At 55.0% G+C, this 22,171-nt stretch overlaps 1 protein-coding gene across 1 annotated transcript in view; it reads right to left on the reverse strand.

The window, feature by feature from the left end:
- Positions 1-208: 208 nt before the first annotated feature.
- The window catches only part of SIGLEC1 (sialic acid binding Ig like lectin 1), a 23,673-nt gene continuing 1,710 nt past the window's right edge, over positions 209-22,171 (reverse strand). Inside the window, 22 exon segments of the mRNA XM_023760320.1 lie at positions 209-1,735; positions 2,349-2,421; positions 2,803-2,905; positions 3,164-3,466; positions 4,269-4,529; positions 5,150-5,443; positions 5,753-6,004; positions 6,088-6,357; positions 6,692-6,943; positions 7,430-7,741; positions 7,904-8,164; positions 9,812-10,114; positions 10,323-10,580; positions 10,845-11,180; positions 12,472-12,729; positions 13,387-13,686; positions 15,666-15,920; positions 16,217-16,483; positions 17,695-17,991; positions 18,275-18,496; positions 18,499-18,636; positions 18,914-18,982. Coding sequence (XP_023616088.1) covers positions 1,628-1,735; positions 2,349-2,421; positions 2,803-2,905; positions 3,164-3,466; positions 4,269-4,529; positions 5,150-5,443; positions 5,753-6,004; positions 6,088-6,357; positions 6,692-6,943; positions 7,430-7,741; positions 7,904-8,164; positions 9,812-10,114; positions 10,323-10,580; positions 10,845-11,180; positions 12,472-12,729; positions 13,387-13,686; positions 15,666-15,920; positions 16,217-16,483; positions 17,695-17,991; positions 18,275-18,496; positions 18,499-18,636; positions 18,914-18,962 — 5,172 coding nt within the window. The 5' untranslated portion in view covers positions 18,963-18,982 and the 3' untranslated portion in view covers positions 209-1,627.

Genomic DNA, 22,171 nt, shown 5'->3' on the forward strand with positions numbered 1-22,171 from the left:
AGCGTCTGACTCCTTTCATTCAATATTATGCTAAACATGTGTAGTTGTAGCTCCTACCTGCTGTATAATGTTCCACTGAGTGAACATAGCACAATTCATTTATCCATTCTATTGTGTTTTTGTGTGTTTTTGTTAATCTTCACCGGAGGATATTTTTTCATTGCTTTTTTTAGAGAGAGGGAGGGGAAGAGACACAGAGAGAGAAACATCAATGTGAGAAAGACACATCAATTGGTTGCCTCCCACACGAAGGTGCAAGAAAAAGACTCACTGTAATTACGTTGTAGAATGGAGGTTTATTGGAAGGAAATGCCAGACAGGCTCCCAAGGAAGGGTCTAGCCATGAGGCACTAAAAAGAATGGACCTTGGACCAAGAAGGGTCCCAACCACTGCTAATGGAGCTCACTAGCCCTCCCATTTCTTCCCAACCTGTTAGGTCCGTGCTAATGTCCCATTACTCCCCATGTTTCTCAACCCAAAGCCCAGAGCAGTGGGCTCTTTGTTCTTCCCACCATCTGACACTGGGCTATCAGGAGAGTCACTAGCCTACCCAAGAACTGGCTCCCCTCAGGTACTGACTTCCTGGGAGCATGTTATTCCTTCTTGGTGACCCTCATTCATCTTAACAGCCCCTGGCACGAGCCTCCAAACGTGAACTCACTGGATCATGTAGAGGAATGTACCTGGAGCAAAAAGAAGGATGCTGATGACATCGTGTCGGCTCCCTAAGGGTGGGGAAGCGGATGGGGGCATCTCTTCTTCCAGGGACCAGATCTGGCACAAGATGTCTGCTCAGGCAACCCCACTGCCTGGCATGCCCTCTCCCTAGGGACCATCAAACCTTCTTGATTTCCTCAGTCTTAATGTTTGAGAAGGACTGCCTCCTCCAGGAAGCCCATGACCAGGGCATGCCCTTCAGCAGATTGGCACTGAGATAGAATGTGCCCTGCTGGCAGCATTCTCATCAATGTCAAAAGTCTCAGGGATGAATCTATTGTTGGAAATAGAATAAAAAACTATATTTCCCAGAATCCCTTGCAGCCTCGAGTGGCCATGTGACTAAACTCTAGCCAATGAGAAGTGAGTGGATATGACACGTGCAACCTCCGGTTATGTCCACAATGGGAATGGTATACCTTCAACTTCCACTCTTCTTGTTGGAGGGAATGTGAACACAATGTGGTCATTGTGAACCCTCACAATCAAGATAAGCTAGAAGGACCCAGAGTACCAGCAATTTAAACCACCATAACATACCCAGACTAGTATGGGAGAGAAAAATAAAATTTTTTCAAGTTGAAGTTACTGTATTTGGTCTCTAGTTAGAGCAGCTTAACTTATAATCTAGCTAGTACAGAGTGCTAGTACAGTGTGCGGATGTAGAAAGCTCCTCTTCTAATCCATCCAAACAGTCCAGAATGGTCTTGGACAAGAAAGATGTGAGGAGGAAGTATATTGGAAGATAAATGGAGAGACGAGATCCAGAGAAAAGAGAAGAAGTGTACAACATGATCAACTCCTTTTTCTTCAGTATCCCCTGAGGTCAACACCCTCCTGGATATATTAGGGTTCACCCCCTCCTCTCACCACCTATTTTTCTTGCGGGGCAAGAGGTTTGGAATCCGGTCATAGAACGTTAGACGTCACAGCGTTGTTTTCATAGCTGCAGTCAGGAGCCAATGAAGTCTTGTTTACCAGGACCAACTCATCACAGATTCCATTGGACTCCTCCTCCTAAGGGCAGGCAATGCCACATGGTCAGCTTAGGGTTGGAGCACAGGATGAAGTTCCAAATGTGGCTGCATCAGGATCCATGAGTTTCCCATAGAGAAAACCCTGGTCACAGGAGGACTCTGGGAGATGTCATCACCTGATCCCTAACCCTGGAGGGCAGTCCCCCACACCCCAAGCCTTGGGTAGGGGGTCTCAAGGGGATTGGTGAGAATGTGCATGGCTAGAAGCCCTGCCCCACCAAATGGATTATCTGCAGAAGGGGACACATCAAGGGGAAGGAGAAACAGTTTTTCACTCTTGCCCAGGTGATGGGCAGAGAGATGCCAAAACACAGGTGGCGTTCCAAGATGTGTCTTGGAAGTGGAGGTGTCGCTGCTAAGTTCAGAGTGTCTGCCCCAGTCATCCAGCCAGCAAACACATGGCTTCTCTCTGCCCTGATCAGAATATGGCTCCCCCTACCTCCTCAAGGGGCCCTGGATCTCTATATTCTCTCCCCCATCGGCCCCCAGCCCCACACACCAGCCTATGGATGAGAGCAGTCTCTAGGGGCCAGCCCTGCACTGTGGGGTAGCCGGGCCTTATGTCTGTGTGCGCCCACATGGTGGTTAGATACCTGCACCGTGTCCTTCTGAGACGCCATCTCCACCGAATTCGCACCCACGCTCAGCTTATGAAAAGATCTCCTTCTGCAAGGGCAAGAGTGAACTCAGAGAGCCTCTCCTCCCCCGGCCTGTCCCCATTCCTGCCCCCGCCCCACATGCTTGTCCCCAGACTGCTCACTGCACCAAGTAGTGGGGAGCATTGTGGGGGGTGGGGTACCTTATCTTTCTTCCCTCCCAGCCCTTTCTTCAGCACAGACAGGGTAGAGATAAGGAACGAAGAAAACTACAGCAAGGTGGATTTAGAGATAATTCTAGAAAGGATACCCAAATTCGGAACGTGGGTAGGGAGGAGGGCAGGCTAGAAAGTATGGAGCCTGTGAATTTGGTAGGAAGGACATGGAGGAATGTTAGGGGAAAACAGAGAAGGCTGAGGCTGCCCCATCCACCCTCCAGCTCTGTACCCACCTCCAGGCGTAGAAGGCTCCCAGGACCAACAGAAGGAAGAGGAGGCCAGCCAGCAACCCCAGGAAGCAGAGTAGGTTCTGGAACAGATGCAGGCGGTGCAGGGCTGGAACACAGGGGAGAGGTCAGGGGGCAGCTATGGCTCCAGGCCTCCAAAGCTCCCTTCCAAGTGACTTTCCCAAGGTGAAACCTTTTCTAACTTTCACTTTATCTCAGGAGCTTCCCCATGCAAAGGAGCTTCAAGCAACCAATGTAGACTAGACAGACAAGCTGCAGCGATTCAGGGAAAACCTCGGAGGGAAGCCCTGGGACCTGAGAGCCAGGCCTTGTGTAGGGAGGCCTGGGAAATAGAGCCCTCCCTCACCTCTGTTTCCAAAGTAGGTGGAGGCAGAGGCAGAGCCCAGGGCATTGGAGGCAGAACACACGTATTCCCCCTGGTCACTGGGCCGCAGCTTCTCAATGTCCACCCTCAAGGCATTGGGCGTGGCTGAGACGTGGATGTGGGGCTCTGCTGGAGTGCTCAAGGGCTGGCTGGAGGCCACCACTCGACTGCCAAGGTGGAGGGTCAGGCTGGCTAGGGGCTCGCTGTCCACTCTGCAGTCCAGAATACCCTGGGTGCCACCCTCAGGTTCCACAAAGACCGTCATGGTGGGCGTCTTGGGAGGGTCTGTGGGAAGACAGAGAGTGGTGATTACAGAAAAACAACCACAAACTCCTCTCCTCCCTGTACCCATGCAAGGCGATGTTGCTGCTCCTCCCATTAAGAGCCTATTTCCTTACACCTTGACTCGCTTTGACCACTGGAAAGCAAAAGTGACATTGTGTAACTTCAAAGATAGATCTAAAAGTCCTCACAGCTTCTGCTCTCCTTGGAATACAAGCCTGTGGGGAGCCCAGGCCAGCCTGTTGGACACACGTGGCCCAGCCAGCAGCCAGCCCCAACCACCAGCCACGAGGGTGAAGCCATCCTAGACCATGTAGCCACAGTTCAGCCATTAGACAATTGCAGCCACATGAAGTGAAACCAGCAAAACTGCTCAGAAAGGAATGTAAGAACAGAATGAAGAAAGTCAGAATGCAAGGACTGACTTTCTGGCCCACAGAATTGTGATCAAATAAAATGGCTATAATTTTAAGCACTACGTTTTGGGGTGGCTTGTTACACAGCAATAGCTGACTGAAACAGCATGAGGCCCTGGTGGAAAATGGAACAGAGAACCAAGGTTGATGAGGGCTTCTTGTGTGGCAGGACTTCTGCATGCTTTATCTCCTAGACGCCTCACAAGGTGAGGGGATGACATTTGCAGATGAGGAAACCAAGGCACAGATGCACAAGAAGTCAATAGGAGTCTGTCAGTCCAGGACTCCATGCTTGTGAAGTCCTTGCTCTTTGCAGGCAGAAGAAGAAGAAGCCCAGAAGTGGGCATGTGAGTAGTAGGGAAACTGAGGCGGGGGGTTGTGTCACTCACAGAGCACACGAAGCATGACTGGAGCAGAGGTGGTGGTCCCAGTGGGGAGCTCAGCCCGGCAGTGGTACACTCCAGCTTGGGCACGGGACACGTAGGAGAAGGAAAGGGTGGGCACAGGCTCTGCATATAGTTGCCGACCGTTCCAGAACCAAGCGAAAGTGGAGTTGACCATGGGCCTGGGGCCACCAGGAAGGTGACAACTCAGGTTCAGCGCTGCACCCTCAGGCACATCCAGGCCTGGCTCGGCCACCACACGCACACCTGCGGGCCAAGGACCAGGAGGTGGTTGGGGATCTGCAGGCCTGGGTGGGATCTGAGAGGCCTCTGTGCATTATGGGAAGTTCTTATCTGACTTGGGATCTGAGCCCCAAAGGTGGGGCTGTGTCCCCATCAGACTGAGATCTCTGAGAACAGAGCTTCTCTCATCCTCACACAGGAGACCTTCAGGGCAGGGCTGGGCCGCCCTTTCTCACCAAACTAGATGTCCTGGTGGATGAGGCTGTGTCCTACCCTCAGATTGGACTCCCCAAGGGTGAGGCTGCACCTCCTCCCTCAGCCTGGGCCTGCTGAAGGTAGAACTCTGTCCCTCTTCCCACCCCAGGTTCCCTGGGGAGGGTCTGTGCGCTCTGTGAGGGCAGGGTTATGTCTCCTCTACACCCACGCTCTTCTCGGGCATTGTTACACCTCCGCTCTCATAGGGAGCTCTCCAAGGGTAAGATTGTTTCTCCCTCAGGCTGGGCACCCCCCTCCAGTGGGAGCTATTCCTCCTCCACCAGATCAGGTGGAGCTACATCTACCCTTTCAGGCCAGTCAACCCACTTCCACATGGACTCCAACCCCACAGCACCTGAGCCCCGTCTCCTCCCCCATCGCCCGCTCACCTTCTGCCTGTAGCTGCCCTGTGGTGCTGACTGAGCCCAGCAAGTTGTGGGCCTTGCAGACATAGGTGTTCTCATCACCTGAGGGCACATCTTGCACCTGTAGCCGCAGGGAGTTGCGGGCCACCTGGACACGGCCCGTCCCCACTGCCAAGCCATGGCTGGTGGCCAGTACCTTGCCATCCCGGGACAGGGCCAGCTCGGCAGGTGGCTCGCTGTCCACAGTGCACTGCACCACAGTCATGGGGCTGGCCCTTGAGTCTCGGAAGGAGGACAGGACAGCATCCCGAGGAGCATCTGGGGGTGGGCAGGGCATAGTTGGGGTCATTGCTTGGAAATCCTATCCTGTCCATTGTCTGCCCTCCTGGCATTGGTGAGGCTGAAGCCTCTGGACAGTCATTTCCTAGAAGTGCCACCTTCTCAGGAGCCCGTGGGAAGATTCTTCAGGCAGGGGTCACAGGGACCCAGGCCCCTTTCCTTACCACCTATGTCCTTCTTTCCCCAGGTGCCCATTCCCAGCCCACTGCAATCCTGTGCCCACCCCCATCGGGGCCCAAAAGTGCCCTCCGCCACCCTGGGTACCCCCATCCGAGGATCCCTGCTCACAGAGGACTTGCAGGGCTGTAGGCCTGGAACTGCGTGTGCCCTGGGCATCCTGGACTTGGCAAGAGTAGGCACCGGCATGAGCCCGCGTAGCCACCGGGATTGAGAGGGAGGCGGAGGGCCCTTCCTGCAGCCAACGGCTGTTGTGATACCAGGTATAGAGGGTGGGTGGGCTGGCAGCAGGGTCCTCACAGGTCACTGTGATGGAGGCCCCCTCGGGCACAGCGGCCGACGGAGCCAGGGTCACCTGCACGCCTGTCCCAAGGAGGCCAGGGTCAGCGGGGCCCAGCCAGACACCAGAGAGGATCCCACCCCTGGTGGCCTGAGTCCTGCCTCACCCTCCAGCCGCAATTCCAGGGACGTGTTGACCTGGCCCAGAGGACTGCGGGCCGAGCAGCTATAGAGACCCTCATCCCTGGGCCGGGGCTCCCACAGCTCCAGGCGCAGGGTGTTGGGCACAGAGGCTTCGGTCGAGGAGGCCAGGAGGCGACCCGCATGGCTGAGGGCCAGCTGGGCGGGTGGGTGGCTGTCCACTGTGCACAGTAGCAGGGCCAGCCGCCCACCACGACTCTCCAGGAGGTAGGTCAGGCGCAGGCTGCGGGGTGCATCTACAGGAGCACGAAAGGCGTGGACAGAGTTCAGAGACCACAGCCATGAAGAGGCCAGTGTGTAGGTGCCATTCAAACCAGGAGGGCCCGGGCCTCCCACCCCAAGCGCTTCCACTTGCTCATCTGGGGCACTGCTGCTCTGCCCAGAGAGAACCTATCTCCACACCCCCTTCCCCCCCCCCCCCCCCCCAGAAAAAATCTCATGGTCCCGTTAAGGGCTCCACCAGTTGGCTGAGTTCTGGTACTGAGTTCCCAGGTGGGGCCTCTGGCCATGCCCTGATCCCTGTAGGCTGCTGTCATTCCTTCCAGCCCCACCCAGCCATCAACCACTCACAGAGGACATCAAGGATGACAGGTCCGGAGAAGCGCGGTGCCTGGCCAGGGGTCACCACACCACAGTGGTAGGAGGCAGCATCCGTGACTGTGACATTGGGCAGGTGGATGGAGTGGGCACCTGGGCGCTGCTTCCCGTCTTGGTACCATGTGTAGGTGAGCTGAGCCTTGTGCGTGGTCCACACAAGGCAGGTCAGGTTCACCGGCTGCCCCTCCCGCACGGTGGCCTTTGGCCACACCTGCACACTCACCGCTGGAGAGAGGAGGGCACGGAGACACCAGTGAGGGTCGTGAGGCCGAGTAAAACAAGCCACCTGTCTCCATGAGGGAGGGACGCCCCTCGGCCTCTGGGAGGCACAGATGGCCCACCTGTGAATGGGCTCAGAGGTGGAACTTGGCAAACAACTCATCATCTCAGCTGATCCCAAGCCGAGTTCTGCGGAGCCCTCCCTGGCCCTGGTGGGGAGCACATGGGAGAATACAGGCCTCCCTGGCCCTGCGGTGGTTTCTCCTGGAGCCCCCCTTTCTGATTAGTTTTGTCCACTGGGCACCCATGTAAAATTCAGTTTTTAAAAAAAACTCTTCCATGAAGCCTAAGTTTGGATACTGCTGCCCATAAGAAGAGACTATCCTATGTCCAGCCCTCTTGCCTGTGCCCAGCCTTCCAGAAGCCTCTCCAAGCAAGCTTCTCTCCTCTTAGAGGAGCCACCCACCCACACACTCATACCCCCACACTGACCCTGGGCATCGAAACTGGCTGAGGCCGAGGTCTGGCCTAGGGTGTTGGTGGCCTCGCAGGTGTAGACGCCCTCGTCCTCCAGCCCTGCGTCGTGGATCTCCAGGCGCAGCGTGTTGGGGGCCACAGCCACCTTTAGCCGGGGAGAGCTGCCTGCCAGTTCCCCCACACCTTGTAGGGTGGAGGCCACCAGGCGGTCCCCATGGAGCAGGCGTAGCTGGGCCAAAGGGTCGCTGTTCACATGGCACAGGAGGAGGCCCAGTCGCCCAGGGCCAGTGTCCATCAGGGTGGTGAGTGTGGCCTGGCGAGGGGCATCTGCACAAAGTGGGGAGTGGTCAGGGTCTGGCCAGGTGGTCCCTCATCTAAGGCTCTCTCATGGAGGCAGAGCCCAAGGCCCGGGGGTCAGTATCCCCTCCCCCAGCCACACCCTTGGCTCCCTCACACCCCAAGAAACACATGCAGTATGAAAGCATTTACAGGACACGTGGAGGCTGATGGGGGTGGCCAGGCTTGTGGTGGCTGAGCCCGGGGCCTGGGCTTGGCAGTGGTAGGCTCCAGCTTGGCTCAAAGTTATGGCTGCAAAGCGGAGTGTGGCCGAGGTCGACTCTTGGAGGGGCTGGCCATCCCGATACCAGCGGTATGAGGTTCCTTCCAGAGCCTCCGTGGGTACCTTGCAGCTCAGGACCACGGCCTGGCCCTCCTGGAGCTCGGGTGATGGTGACACCTGGACCCAGGCTCCTGCCGGAAGAAATCAAGAGCAAGTGAGGACCCTCCGCCATATCCTCCCACAGTCTGGGACCGCGTGTCATCCGCACCAAGACTGCATGACCGCATGACCCCAAACCTGTGTCCCTGAGCCACAGCTCTCCCACCAGACCACTGCCGACTTCAACCCATGCCTCGGTCTCTCCTGCTCCCAACTTCCCTGCATGGGTCTGTCCTGGCGTTTACCACCTACCACCCTGAGGTACGGCTTCGCTCTGTCAATCACATCTCGCCTACCAGAAGGTGGGCCTCTCGAGGGTCCAACCCACTTATATGACCTGCAACCCAGTGCCAGGCACAGTGCCTGCACGTGTTAGCTCTTGACAAATGTTGGTTTGACACCATAAAGCACTAAATCCTGCCAAGGGCCATTGTCCTGATCATGAGTTGAACTCAGCATGGGTGACTGAGGGCTTAGAAGGGGAAGTTAGCAGCTGTGTGATCTTTTCCCTCCAGCCCTCTCTAGCCAGCTCTGCACCCAGGCTCAAGGTCATGAGAGCCCAGGAACTGGGGACTAAGCAAAGGGCAGTTCCTAGTGCCCCCTGGGTCTAAGGCAGGATGAGACCAAGCTGGAGGTGGGGGGAGGGGGAGATGGAGGGACAGCTGGAGTGGTGACTGAGAGCACAGGCTGTGCCTGGGAACAGAACCAAATTAGTCCCAAGCTAGCAGGGCCACCTGCTAGTCATGTGATCAGGAGCAAGCTCCTAAAGCTCTGACCCGAAATATCTCTGCCTGTGAAATGAGTATAATAAATAAGAAAAGATGTATAGGACCAAGGCCCAAGGCAAATGTTCACAAGTTGATGTTTGTCATTGTGAGAGAAAAAGTGTGTGTTTTTCTTTGGCCTTTGTAACATTATGGATATTAACTTTCCTTTTTCCTAGCTTATTCGCATAGGGAGAATTTTTATAGAAAAACTAGAGGCCCGGTACACAAATTCATGCATGGGTGGGGTCCCTCGGCCTGGCCCTGGGAAGTTGGCCAGCCGGCCCCCTCCCCCTCAGATTGGGGCCGGTGAGGGGTGCTAGCTGGCCTTGCGGGGAGGGAATGCGGGAGGCTGGCCAGCCCAGGAGGTTGGCTGTGGGAGCGCACTGACCACCAGGGGGCAGCTCCTGCATTGAGCATCTTCCCCCTGGTGGTCAGTGCATCTCATAGCAACCTATTGACCGGTCGTTCGGTCATTTGGTCGTTCGGTTGCTTAGGCTTTTATATATATAGATATGTGAATATATTCTTATGCATATGGGCATATCTGTATATGCATATGTGTGTACATACACACATTGGTGTGCATATATTACACATGTATATGCATAATGTACATATATATTAGATTTTGTATGAGATACTTATTATCTAACAAAATGATACTATTACATAAGAAGCTATCCGTCAGAAATTGCTCCAATCAAGCAAACTGCCTTGTGCAATTGCCACTACCTCCTAGTGGCTGCCATGGTTATTACAGGTGAAAATGTCTAGCTGGACACAAAGGGAAACCTCTGTGGGTTGGTGGAAACTGTCCAGAAACTATGGCTGAAAAAGACCTCACAGGCTTGCCTGGCCAGAATGGTCCCAGGGCATCTGTTTCTACCACGTCGCCAGGGGACTGACACTCACCTCGGACCTGGAAGAAGAGGGAGGTGTTGGCTGATCCGAGGACATTTGTGGCCTCACAGCGGTAGCTGCCAGAGTCCCCAAGGCCCAAGTCTCGGACCTCTAGCTGCAGGGAGTTGGCCATGGCCTTGGCATGGAAGTGGCCACGGGATGGGAGCTGGGGCCCCAGGCTGGTAGCCAAGAGGCGTTCCCCATGATACAGGGTCAGTTGGGCCAGCGGACTACTGTCCACAGTGCAGACAAACACAGCCATGTGGCCCTGGTCCACGTCCAGGAGGGCTGACAGCTTTGGAGGATCCGGGGGATCTGCAGGGACAGGGAGACGCTGAGGCCACCCCCAGCCCAGCTCACCACGTTCCAGCTGCCATATTGTGTCCCACTGCCCCCTCCACACACAGTCCCGGCCTACCCTTTCCCAGCCCAAGCCACGTTCTTGTCTCCCCAAACCCAGCCCAGCCTGGTTCCTCCCAGACCAACCCTCCAAGTGCCAATGCTGCCCTTGCCCATCACGCACAGAGCACACTCAGGACCACGGGGGCGGAGAGCTGGGCATCAGCCTCAGAGAGGACGCGGCAGGCGTAGAGAGCAGCATCTGTTCTGGCCACAGGCAGCAGCGTCACAGTCTCCAGGGGGCCCTGGGTCCACAGTGCCCCATTCCGGAACCAAGAGAAGTTGGCAGGGCCTCCACCGGCTTCCCGTCTAACACTGCAAGTCAGGTTGGCGAAGGTGCCCTCTGGCAGCGTGTGCGACGGAGTGATGACCAGGACCGTGGCTGGAGAGCAGACAGCACAGACCCCCTTGAGACAGGCCTCACTTTGACTGCTTCCCCGCAACCCCGGGGGCCACTGGTCCAGCCTCCCAGCCTGGAGCGGGGAGGAAGGAGACCCTCGGGAGTGCCCACTGGACAGGGTGGGAAAGCAAACTTCCGCAGCTAAACAAGGTGGTTCCACTGGATCCTTGGAGCCAGGGTTTCAGCGGAATAGGGTCCCAAGTACTGGCCCCTGACCCTGTGCCACCATTCCCCGCCCCAACTCACCCTGGGCGTCGAAGGTCACTGAGGAGGAGGCGTTGCCCAGGGTGTTGCTGGCCTCGCACAGATATTCACCCTCGTCCTCCAGCACCGGGTCACGAATCTCCACACGCAGCAGGTTAGGGGCTCTGTTGACCTTTATGCGCTGGGAACAGCCCCCACACGTGCTGCACCCGCCCCCTGGTGTCAGGGAAGTAGCTACTACACGGTCCCCGTGGAGCAGCCGCAGCTGGGCAGGGGGGTCGCTGTCCACACGGCACTCCAGGAAGCCTCGATGGCCAGCCCCGAGGTCCTCAGCGTCGGTGTCCAGCCGGGCGGTGAGCGTGGGCTGGCGTGGGGCGTCTGCAGGGGGGAAGAGCAGGGGCACTCATGGAAGACCACAGCCTCGGCCAGGGCTGCCTGGGATCCCAGAAGACACTGGACAAAGGCCTGGGCCCAGAGCTGCCACAAACAGCTGGGCCCTGACAAGGACAAGCAGGCCAGGGTGGGAGGAATCCAGCCCCTGAGCCTCGGGCTCAGCCACGCCCTAGGGCTGTGTCTGATCTTCCCCGGGGAAGAAGGGCGTTTTCCAGGGAAACAAAGGCACCGTGTGGGCTAGCAGTCACTTGCCTAACTCCCAGGTGCTCCTGAGCTGGGCGCCCTCATAGCAATCCCTGTGAATCTTGCCTCTGCTCTCTCTGCACCCCATCCCTTCCCCCAGGATTCCCTTCCCCTTGTCTCTGGTCTTCAAGCAGCTCCACTTAGGATAATAGACAATGCCTAAAGTGCCCTCCCTCTAGAGCAGCAGTTCTCAACCTGTGGGTCGAGACCCCTTTGGGGGTAGAACAACCCTTTCACAGGGGTTGCCTAAGACCATCGGAAAACACGTATATAATTACATATTGTTTTTGTGATTAATCACTGTGCTTTAATTATGTTCAACTTGTAACAATGAAATTGGGGGTCACCACAACATGAGGAACTGTATTAAAGGGTCGCGGCATTAGGAAGGGTGAGAACCACTGGGCTAGAGGCTTCTGGAGATGGGTGGTCAAAGACAGCCATCAGCAAGGCCTCCGCGTGATCTCACCCTGACACTCGGAAACCCCTAAGAGGTGGCTGCTCTTCCTGACGGTCCCAGGATGTTGCTCCTGCTCATGTCAAGGGAGGCTTTCTGGAAGCTAAGGGTGCCCTGAATATTGGTGGGCTCCTCAGGCTAATATGGAACATCCACTGCTGACCAGACACAGTTCCTGTGCCGAGAGGTTCTGCTCTCCTGTCTCTGGGGGCCTGTGAGGGCACAACCTATGGGGCGTGTGCGCATATATAGGAGTATGGTGTCCCAGGGCTCAGCTTAGGAGGATGAAGCTTGGCCATGGTGCCCATGGTGGGTTTGAGGCTAGGCACAGAGGGCCCTGAAATGTCTGGGATTGGAGATGGGACATGGGGAGGTGTAAAATCCCTAGCCTTGTTCCTCAAATTACAGCCCGGGGTGGAAAGGTCCATGGTGCCCAGGCCTGTGGCTGCCCTCCTGATCTAGACCCTGGCAGGACAGGGTCAGGAGGGCCGAGAGGAGGGAGGGATGGCTGGCGGACCCCAGTGGACTGATCCATCCTCCCCAAGACAGGCAGGGGCCAGTGGGGAGGCTGCTCACAGAGCACCGTGAGGACGGCAGGCGAGGAGGGCCCGCTGGCGCTGTGACTGTCCTGGGCGCGACAGTAGTACGAGCCGGCATCGGTGCTGGAGGCCGCGGGGAGCAGGAGGCTGCTGCTGGGCCCCTCCAGAAGCAGGGCTCCGTTCAGGTACCAGGAGAAGCGGATGTCAGGCGTTGGGCTCAGGCCACTCCGGCAGCTCAGCGTCACCATCTGCCCTTCCACCACCTCTGCTGCTGGGCTGATGAGGAGGTGGGCTGCTAGCAGAAGGAGACAGGGAGGCTCAGCCCGCTGCACATCTGTGGCCCCATGCCACCCACTGCAGGAAGCCCTCCAGCATCCCCCCACCCCAATAGTTGTAGGTAGGTCTGGGCTTCGTGACGTCAGCTCTATGAATCTCTTGAGGATCAGAAGGGTTTGGCCTTGGAGGTCCATTCTGACCTATTGATAGTAACTGGCTGCAGCATGGCTGAGAAGGATTCTGAGCTGGAACCCAGGCTTGATCCATTAGCTATGTCTGCCGTGGCCTCAGAATGAGGGAGGGGTAGCACATGTACCAAGAGGTGGAAGACCCTACTCTATTGTGCCTCCTGCATCTGACTCCTATCTACTAGTTGCACAGAACCTGCCCCAAATGTTTGATAAATAAGAAACAAATGAATGCATATGAGGGACCTTCCAAGTTCAGAGTCAGAACGTACACAGAAGGAATAAGACACCCTGCCATGTTTCCCTTGTTGCCTTGACTTCCATGAACCTCCCATGTTGGGATATGACAGAACCCCCCGGGTTCTGGATGTGATTTTTAGGAGCCAGCTAGTTCAGCCCCTCAGTTGAGCCCTCTGGACTCCTAGGAGGAAGAGGCCAGAGCAGGCCTCCTCTTCGAGCTCCCTCCACCAGCCCCATGGCCATCTTACCATTGGCTTGGAAGTCCAGGGTGGAGGACGCGTTCCCATAGGAGTTGGTGGCTGTGCAAGTGTATTCCCCGCTGTCGGCCAGCCCCAGGTCTCGGATCTCCAGGCGCAGAAAGTTGGGGGCAGAGGAGACACTGAAGCGTGGGCCGCGGTCATCCTTGCCAGAGGTAGAGGCCAGGACAAGTCCCCCGTGTGACAGCACCAGGGTGGCCATGGGCTCACTGACCACGGAGCAATGGAGGATGCCCACCAGCCCTGCCTGCATCTCCAGGAAGGCAGTTAGGTGGGGGGCGAGGGGTGGGTCTGCATGGAGAAAGGCCTGTCACCCTCAGACAGGGGCACTCCCTGGATTCCCCTTCATAGTCTATAACCCCTGACCTCCTTTGTCCCACAATGCCCTGGGAGATGGAGGGAGACCCCAGCAGCTCCTGAGTGCCGGCTGAATAAACTTTTGTCCCTGGGCTGGGTAAAGCACTTCTGTCGATCCTTGTGGCCACCCCAAGAGTGGGAATCAGGAACCCTACTTTAAAGATGGGGAGCCCTAGCCGGTTTGGCTCAGTGCATAGGGCAATGGACCATGGACTGAAGTGTCCTGGGTTCAATTCCAGTCAAGGGCATATACCTCAGTTGCAGGCTCGATCCCAGGCCCTTGTCAGAGGCAACCAATCGATGTGTCCTTCTCATATCAATCTCTCTCTCTCTCTCTCTCTCTCTCTCTCTCTCTGTCTCTCCTCCTCCCTTTCACTCTCTCTAAAAAATCAGTGGAAAAATATCCCTGGGTGAGGATTATAAATAAATAAATACTGGCAAAGAGGTCTGGCAGTGGACAGCACCCCACCCAGGTGACCAAAGTGAACTCTACCCGCAATTGAACACACTGACATCACTGATGTGACGCGGAGACAGACACAGCATCACGGCTGTGGGGTTCCTGCCCGAGTTCCAGGCTCTGTCTACTGGACTCAGACAAACACGAACTGAGGGAGGGACACCCACACAACCGCTGGCCTGTACTCTTCAAGTGTCAATGTCAAGAAGATGAGAAAAGACCAAGGCACTGTCCCCAATTAAAGGAGAATAAGGAAACACGACAACTGAATGCAGCTGGATCCCAGATTGGATCCGGGATCCCAAAAAATAATTGCCATAAAGGGCATTATTGGATCAATTGGCATACTTTAAATATGGACTGTAGATTAGATAATGGACGTGTATCAATGTTAAATTTTCTGACTGTGATCACTGAAGTGTGGTTATGTATGAGAATGACCTTAGAAACTACACTGAGGAACTTAGGGGTAAAGGACATCATGTCTACAACATTAGGAATATAAATAGATGAATGGATGAATAGATAAATGATAGATAGGTAACATATGTGTGTATGTATACTGACAGAGTGCATATGTACATACTAGAGGCCCAGTGCATGGATTTGTACATTGAAAGGAAATTAATTAGAAGAAATATTTTAGAGGCCAGGGAGGGACCCTGGGAGGGCTCCAGGGCATGTCTGGCCCTCTTGCCCAGTCCCAATTGGCCAGACCCCAGCAGCAAGCTAACCTACTGGTTGGAGCGTCTGCCCCCTGGTGGTCAATGCATGTCATAGCAACTGGTCGAGCGGTCAAACGGTCAGACACTTAGCATATTTGGCTTTTATATATAGAGATGTGTATAGAGATGCATATGTATGTGTTTACAGAGAGAAAATGTGTACATGTGTGCACATACATATATACACACATGTAATATATATTGTAAAAGAAAGAAAGCACATGAACCTAAATGTTAACAAATTGGGACGTTTTTATTTTCCAGGTCCTCTTTTTATTTTTTTAAATATATTTTTATTGATTTCAGAGAGGAAGGGAGAGGAAGAGAGAGAAACCTCAATGATGGGAATCATTGATCGGCTGCCTCCTGCACGCCCCCAACTGGGGATGGAGCCTGCAACCCAGGCATGTGCCCTTGACCAGAATCAAACCTGGGACCCTTCAGTCTGCAGGCTGATGCTCTATCCACTGACCCAAACCAACTAGGGCAACAAATTGGGACTTTAAGTTAAAGGTACTGCATATGATAATTCTTTGTAATCTTTTTGGAAGTTTTAACTTATTTCAAAATAAAAAATTTTAAATCAGAGGAAACAGAGACCCAGGGAGGTCCAAGCCTTGCCCAGGTGTGCAGAGCTCAAGGCCACCCGGCCCACGACCTAACCTGCCTACAGGGGCCCCACCCCTTGGCCCGGCTCCAGCAGTGTCCGCCACACACTGGCCACTTACGGATGACCACCACGCTGATGGGCCCAGAGCGCTCCCTGCCATGGGCGTACTGCACCTCGCAGACGTAGAAGCCAGTGTCGGCCCTGGTAGCCGAGTGCAGCTGGAGGGTCGGGCTGTGAGCATCCTCCAACAGGGCATGGTTCTTGTACCAGCTGTAGCGCAGCCCGCTGGGTGCTTCTTTAGGCACGTTGCAGGTCAGCGTCACTGTCTGGTTCTCCTGGATGGGGCCTGCTGGGCTCATCTGGACCTCAGCCACTGTGGGGGCAGCAGAGGGCACGCTGGGGGTACCCAGCTGACATGCAGGCCCAACTCCTCAGAGCCCCGGGCTTGCAGCCACTCAGCTTAATCTGCGCAGTCTACATCACACCCTTCAGTGGAGCCTGCTGTGTCTGTCCTGTTCACGGGGACCCTCCTGACACCCCACCCTGCCGGGGAGGTTTGTCATCTGTCTGAGGGGGCAACTTGACCTGGCTCTCCTCAGCCCCTGTGGCCTGGACCCCTCCCCCACCCTCTGGTCATCAATGGGCTGCCCAGGTTCACCCAGGACTCACTGAAGATGTGGAGGCTGAAAGGGGGCGAGACCAAGGAGCCCACTTCATTCCCAGCTTGGCAGGTGTAGACTCCGGCATCGTCCCAGGCTGCCTGGGGCAACCGCAGCACAAGACTCTGGGATTTGAGGGGCGTCCCATCCTTGAGCCACTGCACAGAGCTGACCGCGGGGTAGCTGCTGTTCACCTGGCAGGTGAGTGTGACCAGGTCACCTGGACGAATGTTCCCCTCCGAGGGGCTGGGGAGGATCTCCACAGCTTTGGGGGCATCTGCAAGGCATGATGGGTGGGGTGTCAGGTGAGGAGCCTTGGCTGGGAGGGCGCGGCCCACTCTCTGTCAGCACCCTGCCTGGAGGAAGCCCACCCGGATAAATCATCAGTCCCATTAGTTCCTCTGTCCCGGGCTGTGCTGCACCCCATCTTATGTTCCTAATCCCTTCCTTCGCCACTGAGAGTCTGATAATGCAATGCTTGGCCTAGTGTCCAGCCCACGCTGCCTTCCAGGGCTTTCTGCCTCATGACACTGTCCAATGTCCTGTGTCCTATGCGGGGGTCATGGGTACCACACTGTTTGCTCTGGTGGCCTGTGGTAGCTGTTGGTAAGGGACAGAACACCTGATGGAGGGAGCCAAAGACAGTCGAATTCGCTCTGAGAATGGTTAACCCATTTGTAAAGAGGGCGCCAACAGTACAGAGAGACCGCATTTTTTAGAATCTTGTTTCAAAGCTTCTCACTATGTAAATGGGCTAATGAAAGCTCACATTTTCAAGTCCTTAATCTATGCAGAGAGGAAGATAGTAGAAGCTAATATATTTGACTGGTTAGTATGTGCCAAGCACTCCTCCAATTTTCATAACAATTCTATGAGATAGGAACTAGCATTTATTGTTACCGCCCCTTACACAGATGAGAAAAGGGAGGCTCTGAGACGCCAGTAACTTGCCCAAAGTTTGCTCACTGAGTGGATGGTTATGTCGGCCATCTGAGGCCTGTGGACAGCGGTTGTTCTAGAAGAGGCTGCCCCATTGTACTGTGATGAGAAGATGCTCAAGCAAGTGAAAACTCGGCTTTCTCCCAGGGTCTCTTTGCCATGTCCGGGTGATGCCCTGAGCACCATGGATGTGAGCAGCGTTAGGCCACAAAGGGTTGACCCCGCCTCCCCAGCATCCTCCAGAGCTGGACTAAATCCCAAGGTCCTTGCTGCCTGACCCCCAAGCCTCTGGGTCTTTGTCTCCCCTTCTGTGCCCAGCCTGGCCTCAGGGACAAGAGGTGAAAGGGACCTTGAAGGTGGCTCTTTGTGCTTAGCAGTCTCTCTACCCCGGCCCCACCCAGGAGGTCAGAGTGCACCCAGCCTCGCTGCAGGGGCGAGGGCTCTGTTTCTATGGAGAAGGAACTGGTTTCCACTGGAGAGCCACAGCCTGGAGAGCCACAGCTGGGTGCCCAGTGACGAGGGCGTGCCCCCCCCCCCCCCTGCACTCACACTGCACTTGGAGGAGAATCTCGCCCTTGGTCTTGTACCCGGCCACCGAAAGCTGGCAGCTCAAGGTCCGGCCGTGGTCCTGCCAGGACAGGGCCATGTGGAGGGTCTCCCGGTGGATGATGCCCGTGGTCATGAGCTTCTGGAAGTGGGAGGTGACTGAGCGAGCTGGGTCCTGGCCTTGCCACTGCAGGCTGATGGACCCCTGCTGGCACGCGTAGGGAGTGGAGCAATTGAAGTCCACCTCCATGCCCTCGCGAAGCTCTAACGGTGAGGCAATGGTGGGCACGTTGGGCTCCTCTGAGGACAAAGACAGGAGGCTCAGGACCCCCCCTCACCACCCTCGATGCCTCCTGCCCTGCAAACCCCAGCTGAGGCGCGAGCCCTGGGCAGGGGACTTCAAGGGGAAGGAGAGGCTGCTTTTCTACCCCACCCCTTGGGGTGAATGCATGGAGGGCACAAAGCTGGGACTAGACTGGGGCTGGGGGTGGGTTTAGGACAAGGGTTGAGGCTGTGAGTCAGTGGGGCCAGAAGCAGCTTGGGAGCCCCTTCCAGGCAGCAGCCAGGCCACCCCATCCCTCACCTGTCACAGTGACCGCTGTGCCTCTGGCATCTACCCAGCGGTTGACATCACTGATCTCCGAAGCGGAAAGCTGTAGATGCCCGAGTCCTGGGAGACTCAGGTCCTCCAGCAGCAGATTGCACACCTTGTGCTCGACATTCCCCAGCAGCTGAGCACGACCACAGAAGCGTGCCTCCAACCTGCTGAGAGTCCCCCGAGTAGTAAACCACTGCCGATTTCCGAGTAGTCATAGTACCAGATGGATGTGATGCCATGGGGCACCTCCACGTTGTCAGGGAAACTGAAGATGCAGGGAATGACGAGGCAGGACCCCTTCACGCCCTGCACGGCCGCGGGACGGGAGACACCCCAGGAGGCCAGGACTGAGGGAGGAACGGACAGACAGGAGAATAATGCAGGTCTGGGGGCACCGCAGAGCCCTATGACCTGCCCTATAGAAGGTGCCCCAGGTGGACCCCCAAACCCTCCTGTGTTCTCAGCAATACAGTTCCTCTGGGAGGGTCACTGGTCCCTGCCACTGTCTCTCTGTGCCTACCCTTCAACCTCAGCAGCCAACCTGTGACCAGGCACAGTCTGTCTGCTGGGCCAGCAGAGGCTGAGCTCACGGAGGCCAGGCCCAGAGGGATGAGCACAACTTACCTGTGGAGATGGATGCGGCCAGGTGGAGAAGATGAAGCAGGTAGCCCATAGCAGGTTCTCCCGCCTGTCCTGGTGCGTAAGAGAGTGGTGTGCACTGTATTGATCGGACACACAGGGCTCCTAAGGAGCCTCCAGGCACCTCAGCTCCGAGCCTGCCGAAGGGTCAGCCCTGTGTCCCCAACAGGCTCTGCTGAGAGGGCAGGGCTTCCAAGGACTGCTGGGGCAGCCACCCACTGGGAGCCAGGAGCCCACGTTCACAGCTTGGACTTTACCCAGCAATGCCCTCACTGGTGGAATGCACTAGAAAACCCTCTGGGCGTCCCTCAACCCCACCCCAAGTTCTGCTTTCCCATCCCCTCAAGGGCACTACCCCAGAGCAGATGAACAGTTGTTTCTCCCTTCCCTCCACTCCCTGCCCCTCCCTGTCCCTCCCTGCCACCCAAGCCAACAGGAACTGGAACCCAGAGAGGCCCAGTGACTTACTCCAAGGCACTCAGCAAGAATAATGGTTTCTTACTTGAGACTTAGCTCCCTACCTCTAGCCTTACAAGCTATAAGCCATAGGGGGCTTGATTGAGCACTTAACCAAAGTGCTGTCTTTAAGGGCCATTCCCTTGCTCAAAAACCTTCTGTGGCTCCCCATTGCCCAATACATCCCTGAAAGGTCTTAATTTCTTACTCCCAGCTCTGCCTTCATTCCCTGCTCCTCACACATCCACCCTGGGGCCAGTCCCATCTGCACATGGGCTCTCCAGCTGACTAGCTGTGTCCCCACCACAAATCATCTCTGCTTGTTGAAACTTTATTAGTCTTCAAGGTACAGCTTGAAGGCAGCTTCTAGCTGAAACTTCCCCTTTGGGTCCCTGTGGTCACCAGAGCCATCTCTGTCTTGCCTTGTCCTTGGCATCTTGTGAGAGCCTGAAAGTGGAGACATGTGCCCTGCAGCCCTGCAGAGCAGCCCCCAGGCTTTGCAGCAACATGCAGAGAGAGAGGTGAGAGTTGGTGACAGGGCAAGTTTAGGTGCAATGGCGGGGGGGGGGGCGGGGGCGACTAGGGCCCTGCACCACACACCCCCCACAAGCATAAGTTAATTGCCTATAGTATACAATGCACAAGAAGACAGAGGGGCCCTCTGCCATGGAGTGCCCCTGGTGAGGATGAGGGTTCTTAGGGGTGCCAGAGACATGAATCTGAAGGGGAGAGAGGGCAGAAACACATATAACTAAAACTATAAAACTATTAGAGAAAAACATGGATAAAAAGATTCATGACCTAGTATCAGGCAATGATTTCTTAAGTACGATAGCAAAAGTACAAGCAACAGAAGAAAATATAGATAAATTGAACTTCATCAAAATAACTTTTGTGAATCAAAGGATACTAGCAAGATAGTAAAAAAACAAAAAACATCATAGAATGTGAGAAAATATTTGCAAATCACGGGGTTAGAATCATACATAAGGGATTAATATCTGGAATATATAAAGAACTCCTATACAGCTCAACAACAAACTCTAAACAACCCAAATTTTTAAAATGGACTAAGGACTTGAATAGACATCTCTTCAAAGATGATGTAAAATGGCCAGTAAGCCAATGAAAAGATGCTCAACATCATTAGTCATAAGGGAAATGCAAATCAAAACCACAATGACCCTGTCTGGGTGGCTCAACTGGTTGGAGTGTGGTTCTGTACACTAAAAGGTTGTGTATTCGATTCCCAGTCAGGGCACATACCTAGGTTTTGGTTTCGAGCCCTTGTTGGGGCGCATACAGGAGGCAACTGATCAGTGTTCCTCTCTCTCTCTTTCATTCCCTTCCCCTCTCTCCCTCTAAAATAGGATTAAAAACAACAACCACCCACCATGAGCTACCACTTCACACCCACCAGAATGGCTATTAACAAACAAACAAAATCAGAAAATAAATGTTGGAGAGGATATGGAGAAATTAGAAGCTCAGTGCACTGCTGGTAGGAATGTAAAATAGTGCAGCCCCTGTGGAAAACTATTGGTGGTCCCTCAAAAAGTCAGACATAAATTACCGTCTGATCCAGCAACTCTGCTCCTGGGTGGAGTGAAAACAGGGTCTCCCAGCAGTGCTATTCACAGTAGCCAAAACGTGAAAACAACCCAAGTGTCCATCAACAGATGAATGGATAAAAAACCATGGAATAGCCATAAGCAGGGATGAAATTCTGACACACTTTACAGCATGGGCGAACCTTGAAAATATTGTGCTCAGTGAAGTCAGCCAGATCAAAAGGGCAAATATTGTAAGATTCCACTTAAAGAGATACCTAAAATAGGCAAATTCATACAGACAGAAAGTAGAATAGAGACTTCCAAGGGCTACAGGGAGGGGAGTTCATGTGTAATGGGTACAGAGTGTATGTTTTGGATGATGAAAAAGTTCTAGAAATAGACAGTGGTGGTGGTTCCACAATATTGTGAATGTACTTAATGCCACTGAATTGTGCACTTGAAAATGGTTAAATCAGTACACTTTATGTTTTGCCCATTTTACCACACACACATACAAAACCCATGTTGCCAACTTTGCAGTCCTCCCTGGTCCTAAATGCTGATGCTGCAGAGTGAGGGGAAGGGCCTGGGGAGGCTGGAAGTGGGGACAGGAAACTCATGACAATTCCCAGCCCCCGTGCATCAGCCCAGCTGATTCTGGTGGCTATCAGGGGGCACACCTGGGAGTGCTGAGCAGACACCCGGGGCCTGGGTGAAGCCGGAATGGCCTGTCACGATGACAAGACAGAACTCAGCCAAGTGTGAAAGGAAGAGGGTGTCCTTGCAGAGAGCACATCGAAGCAAAGGCAAGGGAAGGCCCGGAAGAGCACTGCTCCTCAGGAGACCCAGCCCCTGGCTTCGGCTGCTCCAGCAGACAGATCTGGTCATTTTCTGAAACCCACTGGCTCGTCCCCAGTTCTTTCGGCCATCCTAGGCCTGCACCTGTCCCAGGAGGCTATACCCACACCTGGTTTGCGGCCATAAGAAAGGCTCATGCTGGCCCAGCTGTAAGCAGCTCTGCAGGATTCAGTTTCTGTTTCCCAGAGTCAGACTGGGCCCCAAGACCTGGATGCTGGGCTGAAAGGCAGCCCACTGTGCATGGTTGGGGGCAGGTATGGCCCTGGAGCCCACAACCACGCTGAATGTCAGGGTCAGATCTTCTACAGCTAGGACATCAGCGAGACAACATGCGCATGCCTTGCTGATATCCATAGCTCCCCTTCCTGTCCCATCT

Source organism: Myotis lucifugus, unplaced genomic scaffold (assembly GCF_000147115.1).
Source record: "Myotis lucifugus unplaced genomic scaffold, Myoluc2.0 scaffold_178, whole genome shotgun sequence".
Lineage (NCBI taxonomy): Eukaryota > Metazoa > Chordata > Mammalia > Chiroptera > Vespertilionidae > Myotis > Myotis lucifugus.